Source organism: Actinia tenebrosa, unplaced genomic scaffold (genome assembly GCF_029948245.1).
Source record: "Actinia tenebrosa isolate PJP-AT-01 unplaced genomic scaffold, QUT_ActTen_1.0 PGA_scaffold4__44_contigs__length_22323623, whole genome shotgun sequence".
Taxonomy (NCBI): domain Eukaryota; kingdom Metazoa; phylum Cnidaria; class Anthozoa; order Actiniaria; family Actiniidae; genus Actinia; species Actinia tenebrosa.
The window spans coordinates 19,144,971-19,162,094 of NW_028292581.1; the positions used below are offsets into that span (position 1 = coordinate 19,144,971).

The following is a 17,124-nucleotide window of genomic DNA, read 5'->3' on the forward strand; positions in this document are numbered from 1 at the left end:
CAGAATATTAAATAGTACTACTAATGGAGGGTTCATAATTTATGCACAGGGGGTGTCTGATGATTTTGTGCGGTGCCATGATTTTTTAGTGGTCGGGTTGTTGTGATGGAATGGGGATATGGCAAATTCCCTCAAAAGTAGATCAAGGTACAAGAGAGCCATTTTGTTTTAAGGACCAACCACTCATAAAACCAGGGTTGGTATTGTACCATGGTTTGCTTCTTATTGGGGGAGGGGGGAGCTTTCCAAAAAAATGGGGGCTACCAAAAAATGTAAGGGAAAACATTATGGTAGCCCCTATGTACATAAATTAAGCATCCTTCCTAATACTAAGGCAATCTGCATCGAATTAGCTCACAAGGCACTCTGGGAAACCGAATACTGCAGAAATATAGCAGTGAAATTATAGGGACTATCCGAAGAAAACAAACTTTGTTATTTTTATCTTGTCAAATACTTACATTGTCATAATACGATGAAAGTTAAAAAATTGTCAGATAAAGTCTTAGAGGTGCCGAAAAAAGCCTAAGTAATTAGTTTCCCATCATGCTTTGTGCTAAGGATTCATGCCCGTGCACGTACATTGGCTATTGTTGGATGTTTTCTAGTCAGGCAATAAAGGCCCTGTTACAAATGAAACTTTCAGCTGAAACTTGCGTGCAATGACGTTGCGAGATAAGTCTCAAGTGAAGTTTCAAGTGAGTGTTACACGGCGTAATTTTCTCCTGAAACTTCTTCGCGGAACAAGTTTCAGTTGCACGAGTAGAAAGCAGTTCTACTTTTCGTGCAACTTTATCGCGACGAAAGTTTCACCAAGGTTAAATTGCACCGTGTAACATCCCCTTGAAATATGTCTCACAACATCGTTGCACACAATTTTAGGCTAAAAGTTCAATGTGTAACAGGGCCTTAATGCTCCTACAAAATATTCCTGGATCCACACCAGAATAAGGATAAATCTTCACATATAAGTGCAAGACGAATTTGTCTTGTACTCAAATAAAAGTTACTAGGCATCACAAGAAAAACTGATTGATACAAGCTTCAAATACAAGAGCTGAATGTAAAGAAAACTACAATAGTCCCTTTGCAGCTCAGTAATCACGTGCTGAGAGCAAATGAATGAACATCTTGATTCCCATGGGTGAAATATACTGCTGAGCAAACAAACTTTCTACATACTGTTTTCGAGAGATCGTAATAAAACTGCATTTCGTAACACACTGGTTACGCATCGTTTCATTCAGTTCTTTACAAGTAGCTAAAAAGAATAAACAATTTAAGATAAAATAAAATAATTTGCTCACCAATACAGACACGATAAAGTTAACTGCAAAAGGCCTATTAGAAAACTATACAATAAAAATCAGATCACAAACTGTAGCTGTATGTACAATGATTATAAAACATGTTCTGATAACACTCTAGCTAGTCTGAGACATTCATTCTGACTCCATTCAATGTGTCTAAATTAACCTTCAATCAATCTCATCTGAAGAAGTTTGATTGATGGGATGATTGATAGAATTATCTGGATGATGTAAGACTGTCTATAGAAATGACTTCCCATTACGAGAAAAATACCATGTTTCTCTCTGAATAGCTGAAATACTGAAAATTGAATGAGCATTTTTCTTCGTTCTCTTGTTGTTGTCTTTGTTTTTGTTTTTTTTGTTTGTTTTTTTTTGTTTGTTTGTTTTTGTTTTGTTTTTTTCTGTTTCTGTCTTGTTTATCCTACTGATTGATACCCCTCCCCTCCCCTACTAAATCAATTATCAATGGTCCTTTACAATACCAGTGTTCATACATGGTTGATAACAATCTTGTGTCTCTTGCGTCTCCGTGACGTTGGTACCTTTACACACAGTACATGACAGTCATCAGCTAGTGAGAAGAAAACAAACCAACTACGATTACTTTTAGTAGAATGGTTTCTCATGCTGTGCTGGGTTTCGTTTGATATTATATTTAGTGTGAGTTTTAGGTATAAATTTTTAGTTGAATATTAATAAAAGGAAATAAAATCCTTAATGTTATACACAGGAGACATGGCTCCTATCAAGAGGGGAAGGGTGGGGGAGGTGCTCGTCACAACTATTAGAGTTCCAGATCAGTGGTACCTCCTAGGGTGTCACAAATCTAAAAGGCCCCCATAGAGTAAGCCAGTAGGGTATTTTTCAGGTAATAGGATACCCGAGATTAGATAATAACAGCCGGAAATAAAGTTTTAATTTTTAGGATTTTTATTTTCAGTTCATCATCTGACTTTGGTCACTTAGCAATCGTACATAGTTGGTAGTCCTTTTAGGAGTAAAAATTATTAGTTGCCACGCCCACCTTCAAAGACTGTACTTCTTAGCTGTTGTTTCTAACTAAGTATCCCACCCTTTTGTATATAGGAGTCTCCTCCCCTCCCCTCCCCAACACCAACGATGTTTTATACTTTCTTAGAATTTGACTTTTTTTTTATCACGCAAAATGGCGTGAGTTCTGTCAACAATCTTATAGTAACGCAAACAGTGGTACCGAGCCTTGTTCACTTGCAGCACAAGAATAACGGTTGGCAGTGTCGTAGCGAGAGTTTTACAGCTGGGAGTGGTTGTATTTTTGGACATTTTTTACCACTGACAATTGATTACAATTCAGATCCGCTTGTTTAAATACAGAAAGTGTTAATCAAACAATATTTGGGGAGGGGGGGGGGGGACCCAAATTAAGAAAATGGCTGATATACAAACCCTTCTATAAATTTATAAATTAATCAAAACATCTTACCTGTTCATCGCGTACTTGACTTCATCTACTGTTTGATTCCATCCATGATCGGTCACAACTTTGTACACTTCCATCACAAGATGAAAGAAATATTTCAGAAACACAAAGTCATCCAGTAACATCTTTCGTGTGCCTTCAGAGACATGTGCGTAAGCATTGCGTATAAACCGCACTAACTCTACTACAGAGTGATTATCGTAATACTTTCTCTTGCTGGATGTCATTTCAGCGTAGATATGAGGCATGTCCTTATACCTGGGGTCATTCCACACTCCATGCACGACTATGGTACTAAAGCTCTTCTCCAAGTCGGCCTCCACAGCAGTTAGAGTTTTTCTTGTTGCACGTTGGTAACCAAACACTGACTGGTTTCCAACAGCAACAAGAACATCAACTTTTTTCTTATTTGACCAGAACATTGGATGATCCAGGCTTTCTGCCGCAACTGGTCGTTTGTCTTTATCACTACCAAGCATGTTCTTGACTAGGTGAGTGGCTTCTGGAGAAAGACAGTCATCCCATCCTTCTATACTCCCATTTGTCATGTTGGTTTCTATTTGATGAGGCTTTTGACTATTGTTCTTAGAATATGGGTGTTTTTGTACGGACAGAATGTAATGAAGAACAAGTCCACATGAAAACATATCGGATGCCTTGGAATGATTGGGAGTATCCATCAACACTTCTGGGGCCATCCAACACCTCGTTCCTGCATTAGTACCATACACTGTGGTTGCGCTACTATCAATGCGACGGCTGAGACCAAAGTCTGCAATTTTCAAACGAAGATGAGGATGTGTCTTGTAGAGAATGTTCCCTGGCTTCAGGTCGCGATGAATAATATTCTGCTCATGAAGAAACTTTAAACCCTTGACTACATCTTGACAAAGCTGAGTACTTTTTGTGGCGTCAAATGTGGAACTATCAGTAAGGTACTCGTCAAGATTTCCTTCCATCAATTCTAAAATAATGTATGAAAACTTTTCCTCTTCAAAGAAATGCAAATAACGAACAATTTGTTCGCAGTCTGCAAGATCTGCGACGTTTGTAATCTCTCGTTTGTCTTCTGGTCGCTGCATACGTAATTTCTCAATGCGCTTGACGGCCACTTCTCTGCCATCCTTTTCATTGATTCCAATGAATACATGGCCAAATGATCCACTTCCTACGTGCTCTTTATGATACCAAATTTCCTCATGTATCACATCACACTCTTGTCGCCTAGCAACTTTGGCCAATTTGACTTCATATTTCTTAGAAGTAGAAGTCCATGGAATGGGTATCGACACTGTGCATATATCTAAGGGTTCGGTGAGGAGTTCTTTAAGTGCAACAGATGAGTCTGCCATGTCCAAGCAAGAATTGCCATCAGCTCCATACAAACGAAGGATCTTCAAGATTTCACAATGGACAGACGCTGATGTGTCCATTCTTCTTTCCTTTTATGTAGGCTGCCAATCATCATCATCATCGTCATCATCATCATCATCATCGTCATCATCGTCATCTTCATCATCAGCTTTTATTATGTTTGTACAGCAACGACGAAGTGGTTCAGACAAAGTGGTTTGGCCTTTTCTTGACTGCAATATATCTTGGACAAGAATGCTTTTCCAATGTGTTCGTGTTGATTCGTCTTTACAGATGACATTCAAAAGACCAACAGCAAATGTTTCCGACTGAGTGTAGTTCCGCTTACAAGCCACGTCAACCAAAGCCTTGGCAAGAACAAACTCATCGAGTTCAATGAGAATACTCAAAACTGACTCACCCTCTTTGTCGGCTGTCCATGGATCAAGTCCCTTGTCAATGGCAGTTTCCCAAAAGGATTTTGGTTCTTCTAACTCTAAAACATCTGGATAAAGAACACCCTGATAAGCAAATAAAAGTCGCTTTTTCTTGGTTCGTGCTGCAGCAACTAGAGGTGATGCTTCTGATGAATCGGCTTCGTTAGCCTTTGCTCCAGCACCAAGTAACAGCTTCACAGCTATCCAGGTCTTGCACAAATGTAACGGGGTTTGATCGGCACCATTTCTGACGTTCAGTTTTACTCCACATCTTACAAGGTAGTTGAATAATGTTTGTAAGAATTTCTCAAATGTAAGATCTTTAGTAACATTACTGGTATAGTCTTGAGGTGATGGTAATGCTAGTGATGCCCAAAGGTGCAGTGGTGAGTTGAGATCAACATCACGTATGTTAATAATCTGTGTTTTTGCTACTTTTGCAGGTGAAAATAATTGCAAAAGTTTTATTGCTTCATGCAAGACATCTTGTCTTACTGTCTTATCCCTTAAGTGAAGTCCTTGCTGGAAAAGCTCTAGTATTAGATGAAAAACAGTTTTTCCACTTCGAGACCTTTCTTCAATGCTGGACCCGTGTTTTGACAAAACTTTACAGACTTCAACCACTGCTTGAATCGCAGAAGATGTAATTTGATTATCTCTTAATCCGGTAAGTTTGTTTTGAGACAAACAAAACAGAAGAGGTGTTTGATTCTCATGATTTCTCGAGCTAAATTGTACACCAAAATTCTCCAGCTGAAGACAAATCTCCATCACGATATCTTGAGGCACACCAATCAACGGTAAACAAGTCACATAGTGAAGGGCTGTATTACCATATGAATCAACACTATTAGGATCGGCACCTAACTCAACCAATAATTGTAAAGCTTCTGATATCCCTTCTCCATTTGTACATTTTTCATTTAAAAGCCCGATCAATATTTCCAGTTTCTTTTCGTTATCGATTAACTGACTAGCTTGTTTCAGGGCTTTAGTAATATCAATTTGACCACAACATCCAAACGGCATCAGAAGCTGAACTCTCTTCTGCTTTAACATTGACGGTTCTACGAACATCAAAGGTAACTTACAGAAAACCATGTTTAAAATTGGTTCAGCAAATGTTTTTTTCTGTACTCCATATTCTTCAAGCAATTCCAGAAAGCCAGAGGGAATGTTTTCAGAAAGAATGTCTTTAATATCACCATTGAATAAATGTTTTTCAACGAAAAAGTCCAAAATGTTACAATTACAGTTATCCTTCAAATAAAGGAGTTGTTTTTGTCCCTTTTCAATAAGAATACGAGCTGACTTTGGACAGTCGAGAGCGTAAAACAATGGCTTTCTCCCATAAACATCCTGCATATTATCAAACAATGCACGAACACTCTCGTTATGAATGTTCCGGAGAGCATACAACAAAGCACTTTCGCCATTATCATCAGTTATGCTGAGATCAACACCAGCATCAATCAATGCACGAATTACACTCTCGTTGTTACTTTGTTAGACAGCATAAAACAAAGCAGTTTTGCCATCATCATCAGTTTTGTTTACATCAGCATTAGCATCAATCAATGCACGAACCACACTCTCGTTGTTACTTTGTTGGACAGCATAAAACAAAGCGGTTTTCCTGTCACAATAAGCAGTTATGTTGACACCAGCACCAGCATCAATCAATGCACGAACCATACTCTCGTTGTTACTTTGTTGGACAGCATAAAACAAAGCAGTTTTGCCATCATCATCAGTTTTGTTTACATCAGCATTAGCATCAATCAATGCACGAACCACACTCTCGTTGTTACTTTGTTGGACAGCATAAAACAAAGCGGTTTTCCTGTCACAATAAGCAGTTATGTTGACACCAGCACCAGCATCAATCAATGCACGAACCACACTCTCGTTGTTACTTTGTTGGACAGCATAAAACAAAGCAGTTTTGCCATCATTATCAGTTATGTTGACATCAGCACTAGCGGCAATCAATGCACGAACCACACCCTCGTTGTTAATTTGTTGCACAGCATCAAACAAAGCAGTTCGGCCATAATGGTCAGCTATGTTGATATCAGCACCAGCATCAGTCAATGCTCTAATCTTGTTCTCGTCTCTTTCTATGGTGGCACGATACAACAGATCAGAAAGTTCAGTTCTGTTATCAGTAGTCATCCTCTTAACTCAGAAGGCTTCATGACCAACTGTAGAATACTGTGAAAGAATATTTTCTATTTCAGTTTAATTAAAAACAATTCGGCCTGTGCAATCGATAAATGTGTATTAATCGATAGCAATCGATAACAGGTTAAGAAGTTGTGAGTATAGTCAATGATTATCGATTTTTGAAATATCGTTTTTTTATTGTTATCGATTTTATATCTTTTAAAACTGGCCCTCTGTCTTGAAAATGGACCTCGGCTTAACGGCCTTGGTGCGTACATTCAAGACCTTAGGCATAGTTTTTCCCTTCCTGGCTGGTAAATAAGACACACACGCACACGAACACGCCCACGCACACACACGCACACACATAGCGATTCGTAAAAGTTCTGCAAAAGTCAAGTATATCTGTATATCAATATATAAAATAATTTGTATATTTCCAGATTCTTTAAATATAACGATTTTCAAGTCTGAGGATTGCTAAAAAAAGAAACTTAAGGTGGCTCGACCGGGTTTTGTTTGTGGCGTACCTTCGAAGTTTGAAGGGGAAATGCGTCTCTGCCAATAAGTTAATTTCAAATAAATTATTATGACATGTCTAGAGATAGATTCAAGTTTTATATGATATACAATTTATCATGATCGGAGTTACCATAGCAATACGATGACGTCATGTCATTTTTTAATACATTCCATTTTTGGCGAAATCAGACGTTTGTTTTAAAAATTGTTTAACAGATCTTAAAGTTCATATGTTTGTCTTCAAGTTAACGAAGTTTCGAAGATTTGTATGGAAGCGTTTCGAAATAATTGCCGTCGGAACTTTTGGGCAACAAAAATGTAAACAATCCAAAGCAATTAGTTCATGTGACCGAAACCTTTCCTTTCTGGACTTGGGAAAAGCTTCTTTTGGGGGCCATAGTGTTGTTTTACTATTCCACTAGTCCTTCTGAGAAATGGAAAGAAATCGCGTTATTCGATTTCGAGAAATGTGATTTCAAGCCTAGTTAGTAAAGTTGTGCCTTTTGATATATTTTCAAAGATTTCACTTGTCTTTACTAAAAACGGTCAAACTCAATAATCCGACGATGAATTTCTTTTTAACTTTCAAGTCAGTTACTTTAGATAACGCATTTATATACCCTAAAGTTTCAAGTTCATAGAAATAATTCAAAACCGTCAAATAATATTCTAAATTCCGTAAACATTTGTATCCTAATTCTAAATATGCGACGGCTTTCTTCACCCGCACTTTGTTTATATCGTTACGCCTTTCTATTGTCCAGAATAGTTCCAAAGTCGTGCATTCCATTACCTCACGCTTTACATTCAATTCCTGATTGCTTTCCGAAACTCTTCCGACTATGATGATTTGTGATTGCAATTTCATATATACTTGATACTATACCACTTTAAAGACCATAAAATAGTTTACTAAATAAAGTTTAACGAGAGTACTAGATAGTCGTGTGACAAGTGTTTTTCTTTGTTATTTGCTAGCTCATAGAAATGCAGGTAAACAATCGGATAGATAAACAACTAAATGAATCGCACGAGTCGCATGAATCGAATGAATGAGTAGCACTGCAAGTACTCATGAGACAATCAGAGCAGCACAGAAAAGCACAGTAGTAGCACATTTTTGTTACTCATGAGTACTCAGTTCATGAATTTTCCAGCACGTGAACGAATGGATAGATAAATAACTAAATGAGTAGATGAGTCGCATGAATGATTAGCACTGAGACTGCTCCTGAACCAGTACATCCTTCCCTTTGTACATTTAAGTTACTTATTGCATTCCTTCTGCTCATTTAGTACTTGTCTGTGAGAGAATTAACATGTCTAGTTTTAAGTGTCAACATTGTGATAAACTATTTTCAAGATCATTCAATTCGAGGCGGTTCATGTAAAATGAATCAACATGGACTATGACAGCAGTAGTACCGAGGAGGAGGAGCTTAGTGACGTTGACAGTTCTCAAAGTGTTTCATTCTACACTACACTGAGACTCGATTTTCACAACCATAAAGTTCCAATTACTTTGTGTTGTTTGTGTTATTTTACATCGCCAACAAAATCAAAACGTTCCTCATAAACTGTTCTTGGAAGCAGGCCATTGTAATATAAGCGATCAAATGTTACAAAGTGAATGACATCTTTTCGCGCGCTTTTCTCCGCTGTGACGTCATGTCTCTTCCCTATCAATTCTCCATATTTGAATATCTTGGGTTTTGACAGCCCTGCGTTAACCCATGTAACACATGTTTTCGTGTGGCGTCTGTATTTGGCATATCAAAGTTCAAAGTTTTCCCGCCTTCAAAGAAAGTTTACGAGGCTATGTTTTCAATAAACAAAGAAGGAAGAAATTATCAAAATGGTGTTCCACTTTCTGAAAATATTAGAAATTGAGTTCAGCTATTTACAGGGCCGTATCAAGGAAGTAATTACAACCGAGGCGAAAGACCCCGAGGGGGTAGCACGAGCGCCAAAGGCGGGAGAACGACCGCGGAATGTGGGAACTTAGTATGCAATATTTTATTCTGAAACACTGTGATTGAATTTATATTTTAGAACACACGGTCCGTCGTACGAAATCAGCCGTATGAAATCTTCTAATATTATCAGTCTGATGAAGAAGAAAAAAAGACAACATTTGGTAAAATTTTACCGAGGGGAGCGCCTCGGTTCGACTTATACTGGCTACGGCCCTGATTTACCGAGTCCGAGTGAAATATCCGAGTCAAATGTCTAAGTTTAAAGCTCCCCCAGAAAGCTTTATCATTTGATATGCTCTTTGGTAACTAAAGTTATTCAGAATGAATTCGAATATCCACGTCTTAAGGTAATTCCATTGAAAGAAATTTTGCAGATAACTTTGTCCTAAAACTTTGCATAGACATTAATTATGTTATGGACATTTAAAAACTGCAATAAAAAGATGGGGTCACCATTATCGTTTTTTCGCTAGTGCTCTCCAAATATGTCAACTTATGGGTTTTATCAGAAGTTCTGGTTTTATAGTGAAATGCGGTAGCAACCGCAAGCTGCAATCAAGAACCTTTAGCACCGTTAAAAGTACTTTCATATAAAAAAACGTACTTATAACTTTGAAGTTTACTAGATAATCTATACTATTAAATCCATCGAAGTTATTGGATAACTGTGATTCTTGAACTATTAGAGAAAAATGCAGGTATGTGCGCCTAAACGAACGTCCAAAACTTGCACATGTCAACTATTCCCATCAAAATATTTCAAAGTCTATCCTTCATATTTTGATATATCATGACGAGCATCGCATTTATCAAAGATCTGAAATAAAAAATAAAAAATAGGGGTCACCATTCCGGTTTTTATTTATCTTGAAAAAACATCTCAAAATAGTCCAAAACTGACACTATTCCGAGTGGAGACTGGGGCGAGTCAGATAAAAATCGCAATTTCTCTACACAAAAAAGAGAAAAAAGTGAAAATTGGTTTGGAACATGTTTCTTGTTTAGTTTCCTAAAGAAAAATGCCGAAACTTTGTTAGTTCCATGCTTTAAGATGCATGCGCAGAAAAATGCGCAGTGCAAAACAAGGGAATTACCTTAATCAGTGAGCATCTTGTTTGTTATATCTATCTTCGGTACGGACACCAAAAGACTTGCGTGCAGTCACACTATACACCATTTTATGCGAATTTTAGACGAGTCTTAGAATTTTTAGAGCTTCTCCAAGCTATAATTTGTTTATCATATATAAAGCGACAGTTTCAATGAAAATATTTTAAAAGTTTAATGAAAAACATTGCTTAAAAAATTGAGTTATTATCCCACGATTAACTATGGTTATTTATGTAGCAGTCTGAAGTTTGAAGCCGACGTACGTGTACATGGAGTCAAGCTGAACTAACTGAATAAAAATAGGATATCAGTGCTCAATACAAATAAACATCGTTCCTATAAATCATCTAGCTAAAATATGAATTACAAAGAAAAAACAAAGTCTGTAAAAATAAGCATAATTTGTGAAAAAAGGGATTTGCTCTGACAATCGTCATGTTTGCGTAATGTATGAGTCAATTCCAAAGGTTCCCATCCCCCCCCCCCCCCCCCCCCCCCCCCCCACCGGGCAACCCCCCGGGCATTTGACTTTTTGAAAAAAGAATGGTCAAATTCCCCACCATGCGGGCCAACAAAATGATCAAATGCTCCACCGTTCAGGCTCCAGGAAGTGGTCAAATGCCCGCCCCTCCAGTCCGATGAATCTCTAATTTTGCCTAAAAAGTAGTACAAAACTGAGTCTGTATACATCCAACAAGTTTCATGCTAAGTACCTTTTGAGATCGTTTTATCATTTATAGCTTTATATAAAGAATGAAATAAGAATTAAATAAGAATCTAGACTTGAAATCTTTGCTGACTTTGTAATTAGCGTAAACATATTTATCGTTTTGGACTCCAAAAACTTATCTTCATCTACTCGTTCTGTACTGTCATCCACCTTGAAAAGTTTCTTTTTAATTCCAAGCTTTTCTTTCCCTGTTTCTCAAAGAAGCGACAAGGATAAGATTGTATTTTGAAACCAAATTTTTGTGGCGATTCGATTTCAGTGAGATCGTAATCAATTCGAAGTTCAACCTTTCTTTTGAAAAGACTGCGCAAAGGAATCCGCCAAAAAAGCTTTTCTAACTTCTCTTGTGCCATTCCAGATTTTAAGCTAAGGTATTTGGATTTTTTTTTTAGATTAGAACGTTTTCCAACAACCGGGGTTTAAAATTCTAATGAGTTTGCTAATTGCTAATGATCTACGTACCGCACTGCCAGCTAAATTATACCGAAATAATCTGCGTTAAGAAGTTTTAACCTTAAAATGCTAGTCTTATTGCACTTTCTGTGAACTTGTCATAATTTCCAGGAATGTAAACGAATTCAACGTTAAAACGCTTGCCATTCTAAAACGTGCTTACAAAACTATTAACGCTATATTTGGTTTTAAGAGAAGTAAACTCGCTGTTGCTGGTGCTGGCCTATCTCCAGCTTTTCAGAAGTTTCATATATGTAACTTCTGAGAAGCCAGAGATAGGCCAGCACCAACGAGTTTACTTCTCTAAAAACTCACTAAAAAGTGTTACAAGATTTTTATAGAAGTTTTATTCAACAGCAACGTTTATAAATTACAAATCTTTTAGTAGAAGTGACGATATACCAGCTCGCTATAACAGTCGAGACTGAAGATTTGATTCCATTTTTCAATAGCCTAGTTATTCTTATCTAGATATTTGTCCACCTTGCTTAAAACGGCATCTACTTTACTCATCGTTTCCAAAGCCTTTTCGCACATTTTCTTATGTGCAGCTTGGGTTTCTGCTGCATTGTCAACCTTCCTCTTTTTAGATACCTTGTTCGTACCGGCAATGCAGTCATCTTTTTCATCAAACTCGCTCTCGCATGATGATAACGCAACATACCCTCCCTCTTATTTGTCCTTCACTGCTTGTCTTCTCTGGGAAGGTGTTTTCTTCTCTGCATACTTCATGGAGTCTATTGGTTCAGTCGGGGAAGCCAACATTTTCTTTAAAATGTTCTTCATTTTGGTTATCAGTCGACTTGCCAGTGGGCTCTGCAGATAGAGTGCCACGACATGATGAGGGAGTTGTGCCTCTAGGATTCTTTCTTTGCAGTACTGTAGGATTTCAGGCCACTCTTTGCTATTACATTCGTTGTAGCATTTAGAAATAAATTCAATTTCCTTTTCACCAACATTAGCACGCTTTGGTAGTGATCCTATCACAATTAAAATTGCAAACCATAAGTTGAAAACGATAATAAAATTAATTTGTCGCAAAAATCCAGAAATGGGCTTTTTAAAAATGGTTTACTTACCTAACCCATGCGAATTTCCCGGTATTGGAGAATCTTTTTGTGACATCTTGATAAAACGTTTATCAGAAATAATCAAGTAAACTAGCTAAACTCAATTGTCACTCGATGGGCACTGAATGCTCAGAAAATTCCGAAGTGCAAAACTCTAAACAGACTGGACTAATTACAATAACGGTGTTAGTTGCACGCTTCGATTTTAATTATTCAAAAAATAGAAGTTTGACTGGTAGTTACTGTGAACTTGAGATGCAGATTCAGGATATACGTGTCCTGCAATTTTGATACTTCTGTCTGCTTTCCAGCCTCCGTTAAATATACAAAACGTGCCGTTAAATAGACGTCTTCTTACGGGCTTCCGTGGCAGTGGATTTGATGGCAGGGATGTGTTCTCTCTAATACAAAGACAGCCAAGGTTGTTTTGGAGATCATATGCAAATATGATAAAAAGTGCCGCTATATGTAGTCAAAAGTCAAATGCCCGCCCGTTCGGACGTATATTCAGCGTCAAATTTCCCACTCTACGGAACTTGACTATGGTCAAATGCCCGGGGATTGGAACCTTTGGAATTGACTCATACATAAACTCCTAGATTTCTTGAGCTCGTTTCGCTTTGCGAAAAAACTATTTTCTTCTTATTACTGCAGTAATATTAATAAAGATCTCAGGTCTTTTTTATCTCAATTCAAAGGTTCAACTTACGATAAATCCGTCATATACCAGTTAATCCCTATTCTTTTCACAATATTTTCGTTTATCTGTAGTCTTACCGTCGTGATAAAAGTGTTTCTTTGCACATGTCTATGCCTTGCAATGTTAGGACACTTCCACCTTCGTTATTCGATGTAGCACATTGTAGTCACATATCGATCATCTGATACCACTTGAACATCTCTGTTCCTATCAAAAAGGTTGTACAAGACAAGAATACAGTAGGTCTAGGCACGTTCAAGGTGAAAAATTGAAGAGATTTGAAGAAAAACTTCAGCTTACAAAGCTTTTTTCAATCTATCTTCGAAATGTGCTGAGTTGCATATGTGGTATTAACGACACAGGGATCCCAATCTTAATATTCAAATTCACTGTTAGGTTTTTACGATCATTTGGTTTTTGTCTGACAAGTAAGGCGATTATGTTTATCGATCTAGTTTCTTGTACATCTTTTGATTATTATTCAAAAACGTATTTAGTTTTTCACAAGGAAGACTTTTTCTTTTTTATTCTATTTTTAGCTCCCAGTTCCCATCATCCATCACTGGCTCCACATTCAAGATGGCGGCTCAAATGTTCAGATTCGCAGGAAGTTCAATTTTGTTGGCAAATATCTAATAATTGGTGCACAGATTATCAAAAAAGTTAAAATATTCAACCAGTGTACAACGCAGAGGGCTGTCTAGCTTGAATCGTCGAATGTTTTGGGATAATTTAACGAACACAGCGTGCGTAGCTCAGCCAAATATATTCCAAATGGCTTCAAAACCTTTGTTGGTTTAAAACGTATCTTCTTATAAATGAAAGATAGAAATACAGCAGTGTGTTGGGACATTTGATGGAGACACAAGAGCAGCTACAATCTCAGCCAACAGTAGGTGCCACAGGTATGCATGATGATGATGTTATACTTGGTGCTCAGTGAAACTGCAAACCGGAAGGGAAATGGTTAGGAAACTGCAGACTGACCAGAATCACACAAATCTGACGTAAATGATGAATATACCTTTTTGGGAACATATGTGATTAATAACGAAATTTGTTCTTTGTATTGTTGTATTGCCATGTCGAGTCTCAAAGCGATTTATGAGGTACCTTGCTCGATATTTTTTTCAAAGTTTTAAAAAGTATATGACACGAAAACATTTCATCGTTTACCCGGAGTAGTCAATCGATAAAAATCGATATCGATTTTGCCAATCGATAAATCGATAACAATCGATACCGCTGATTTGATTGATATCGATTGTATCGATCAATCGTTAAAAATCGAACTCACACTAAATTTTTGTATCGATTTTTATCGATTGATTGATTATATACATATCGATTTTTTTCGATTTATGTTCTTGAACAATTTCTATCGATGATCGTACGAGGGCCGTACAGTGGCTACGGATTTACACCACCGGAAATTACTCTTTCGTAACCATAGCTTGGCACAAACTAGGAGTTTGTTATAGTGATCAGTGAACAGACAGCAAAAGTACTTGGATAATTAGCTGCCTGATCTACATATTATTACTTGTGAATTAAAAGTTATAAAATCTATTGCACTATAATCGATATTTTCGAATACTTTCCGTGAAATAAAGCTGATTATATGATTGCACTCATTATTGGATCGAATTAAAGCTGTCAAATCTTGATCGATAAAAATTGATAAAATCGATAAAAATCGAACTCACACCAATTTTTTTTAATCGATTTTAAACGATCAGCTGATTTCTATCGATTTTTATGGATTGACTACTCCGGGCGTTTAAAATGTATAGTTTGTTAGTAGCAATAAATACATCGTAATGAAATTTGTTTCAAAAGCTTATTTCTTGAGATGTTTGAGAAAATTAATCCCAATTTGTGACGTCCTCTTGTTGACACATACTCTAGATTCGGTAGTAATGCACTAAATATAAATTGTAATTTGTACAAAATAACAACAAAAGGCATAATCTATTCAGCTTCATTTGATAGCTTACATAGTATTCTTCAAATGTTGGGAAACTGAAAAGTGTACTACCTGAAATTAAGATTCTACATTAAAACATATTTCATGTATTTGCAACTAAATCTGGAGATTTGCAAACAAAATGACGTCACAACTTGTGCTAAATTTTCTTGAATTTCTATAGAAATACGTTTTTGAAACAAATTTAAGTGTGATATTCTTATTAACTTATTAATGCCAATAAACTACACATTTTTAACATTAAATTTTTTTCGTGTCATATGCACTTTAAAGCTTGTATGATATTATTTTTATTTTATTATTTTTTACTATCCCCCCCCCAATGAACCGTCCCTATCCGTGGCACACCATGCATTTCCCATGGAGTTCAGGCTCTAAAATAAAGTAAACAAACATGACCTTTCAATGCTTCAATGAAATGCATGTTAAGCGTATCTGTCAGCTGTCAATATACCCCTTTAGCTCGCTATATGGTCCATCTACTTCTGTTGTATAGAGCCTGATTGTACTTATTGTTGGTTTTGCGGTCCTGATACTTTATGTAGTGTTTAAAAAACGAGTAGGAGTGTTTTATGGGGAATAAAACACGAGGCGTAGCCGAGTGGTTTTAGACCCGACAAAACACGATCTGCGAGTTTAGTAAACGGCTAAAAAAGCTCATGATGTATGTTTTCATATTGTACAGAATTCTTTACGAAATGAACCAAGTTTGATAGAGAAAATCCAAGTTAAAGTTTATGCAAATGAAGACGAATCTATATCAGATATAAAACCTCCTTCATGGTCATGATTTCTATTGTGTTTTCTTCATGAATTATTAATGCATTTTTTAATGTTTTAATGTCTTTATCACTATACCACTTTAATGTCTTTATGCTAATAAAGAGGACTTTATCGAGTATAAAGGTCCATGCACGTGACGTGTATGGTGGCATAAATTGGACCATAAGCTTATGAATTGTTAATGAGTGTTTTAATGTTTATTCTAATATCAACATGGATTTACTAAAAAAGAGTTATACTGCAGCAGTGTCCTCTTCTGAAGAGGAGGAATCAAAGGTCTTGTTTGTTTACTTTTAGTACCTGAAGACATACAGCGATAGAAGTTCGATGGAAAATGTGTACACCACCACTTTTATTTAGACTGAAATTATTCCATCAAAAAAAAACCACATTCCAGATATCATATTCTCGCTCAGCTCAGATTCCAGCCGTCAGGGTTTCGTGTGCCTACGATAATCTCCCTCTGACTACTTGGTTTACGGGCTGTAAAGCATGTCTGTGATGTATATAGTTTTAAAATCACCATAAGATTCAATACAGCTTATGTTGGTTTCATGGAGATCTTTCGGTACAGCAGTTTCAAATATGCGGCAATTTGACCTTAAAGTTCTCCAATTACAAGATCCCCAAGTGCTCAACCTTTAGAAATCAAGAGGTTTATCGCATGGTAAAGATGACCTCTGTTTTACTTTTGGCGAGTTGAAATGTATACTCTTCAAACATTATTTAAAATTTTAAACTATTTCTTATCTTGGAATTATTTGGAGCATGTGAACTTCGCGCCTCACTGCCAGCGTCACTATTTTGCTACTCGTCTTAAGTTTCGTATTTTATAACCTCCACGTTGATGATGCCCGTGATTCTATAGCTGCGCGATTTCTTCATCTCCTGGAATTGTTCAATTTTAAACAACATGTGACTGAATCAACTCACAAGAACGATCATACTCTTGATTTGATCATCACTAGGGCTGATGAGTCGATCATTAGTAATGTTAGAGTGGTTGATCCTTGTATTTCAGACCATTATGTAGTTGGATGTACTATTGCCTTACCTAAGACCGCC

At 36.9% G+C, this 17,124-nt stretch overlaps 3 protein-coding genes across 3 annotated transcripts in view; all 3 read right to left on the reverse strand.

Moving 5' to 3' along the window:
- LOC116289770 (procathepsin L-like) overlaps positions 1 to 13,603 on the reverse strand; it is a 101,323-nt gene extending 87,720 nt beyond the window's left edge. Inside the window, exon 1 of the mRNA XM_089036551.1 lies at positions 13,367 to 13,603. The gene's annotated coding sequence lies outside the window, so the exon portion shown is untranslated. The remainder of the gene's footprint in view (positions 1 to 13,366) is intronic.
- Positions 1,029 to 4,283, reverse strand: LOC116289768 (myosin light chain kinase A-like). The gene is made up of 2 exons (XM_031696709.2): positions 2,776 to 4,283; positions 1,029 to 1,884 (listed from the first exon to the last, which is right to left on the reverse strand). Exons 1-2 carry the CDS (start codon positions 4,203 to 4,205, stop codon positions 1,881 to 1,883), a joined length of 1,434 nt encoding a protein of 477 aa, XP_031552569.2. The 5' UTR covers positions 4,206 to 4,283; the 3' UTR covers positions 1,029 to 1,880.
- LOC116289771 (uncharacterized) lies at positions 11,916 to 12,738 on the reverse strand. The gene is made up of 2 exons (XM_031696712.2): positions 12,599 to 12,738; positions 11,916 to 12,499 (listed from the first exon to the last, which is right to left on the reverse strand). Exons 1-2 carry the CDS (start codon positions 12,642 to 12,644, stop codon positions 12,192 to 12,194), a joined length of 354 nt encoding a protein of 117 aa, XP_031552572.1. The 5' UTR covers positions 12,645 to 12,738; the 3' UTR covers positions 11,916 to 12,191.
- Positions 13,604 to 17,124: the final 3,521 nt, after the last annotated feature.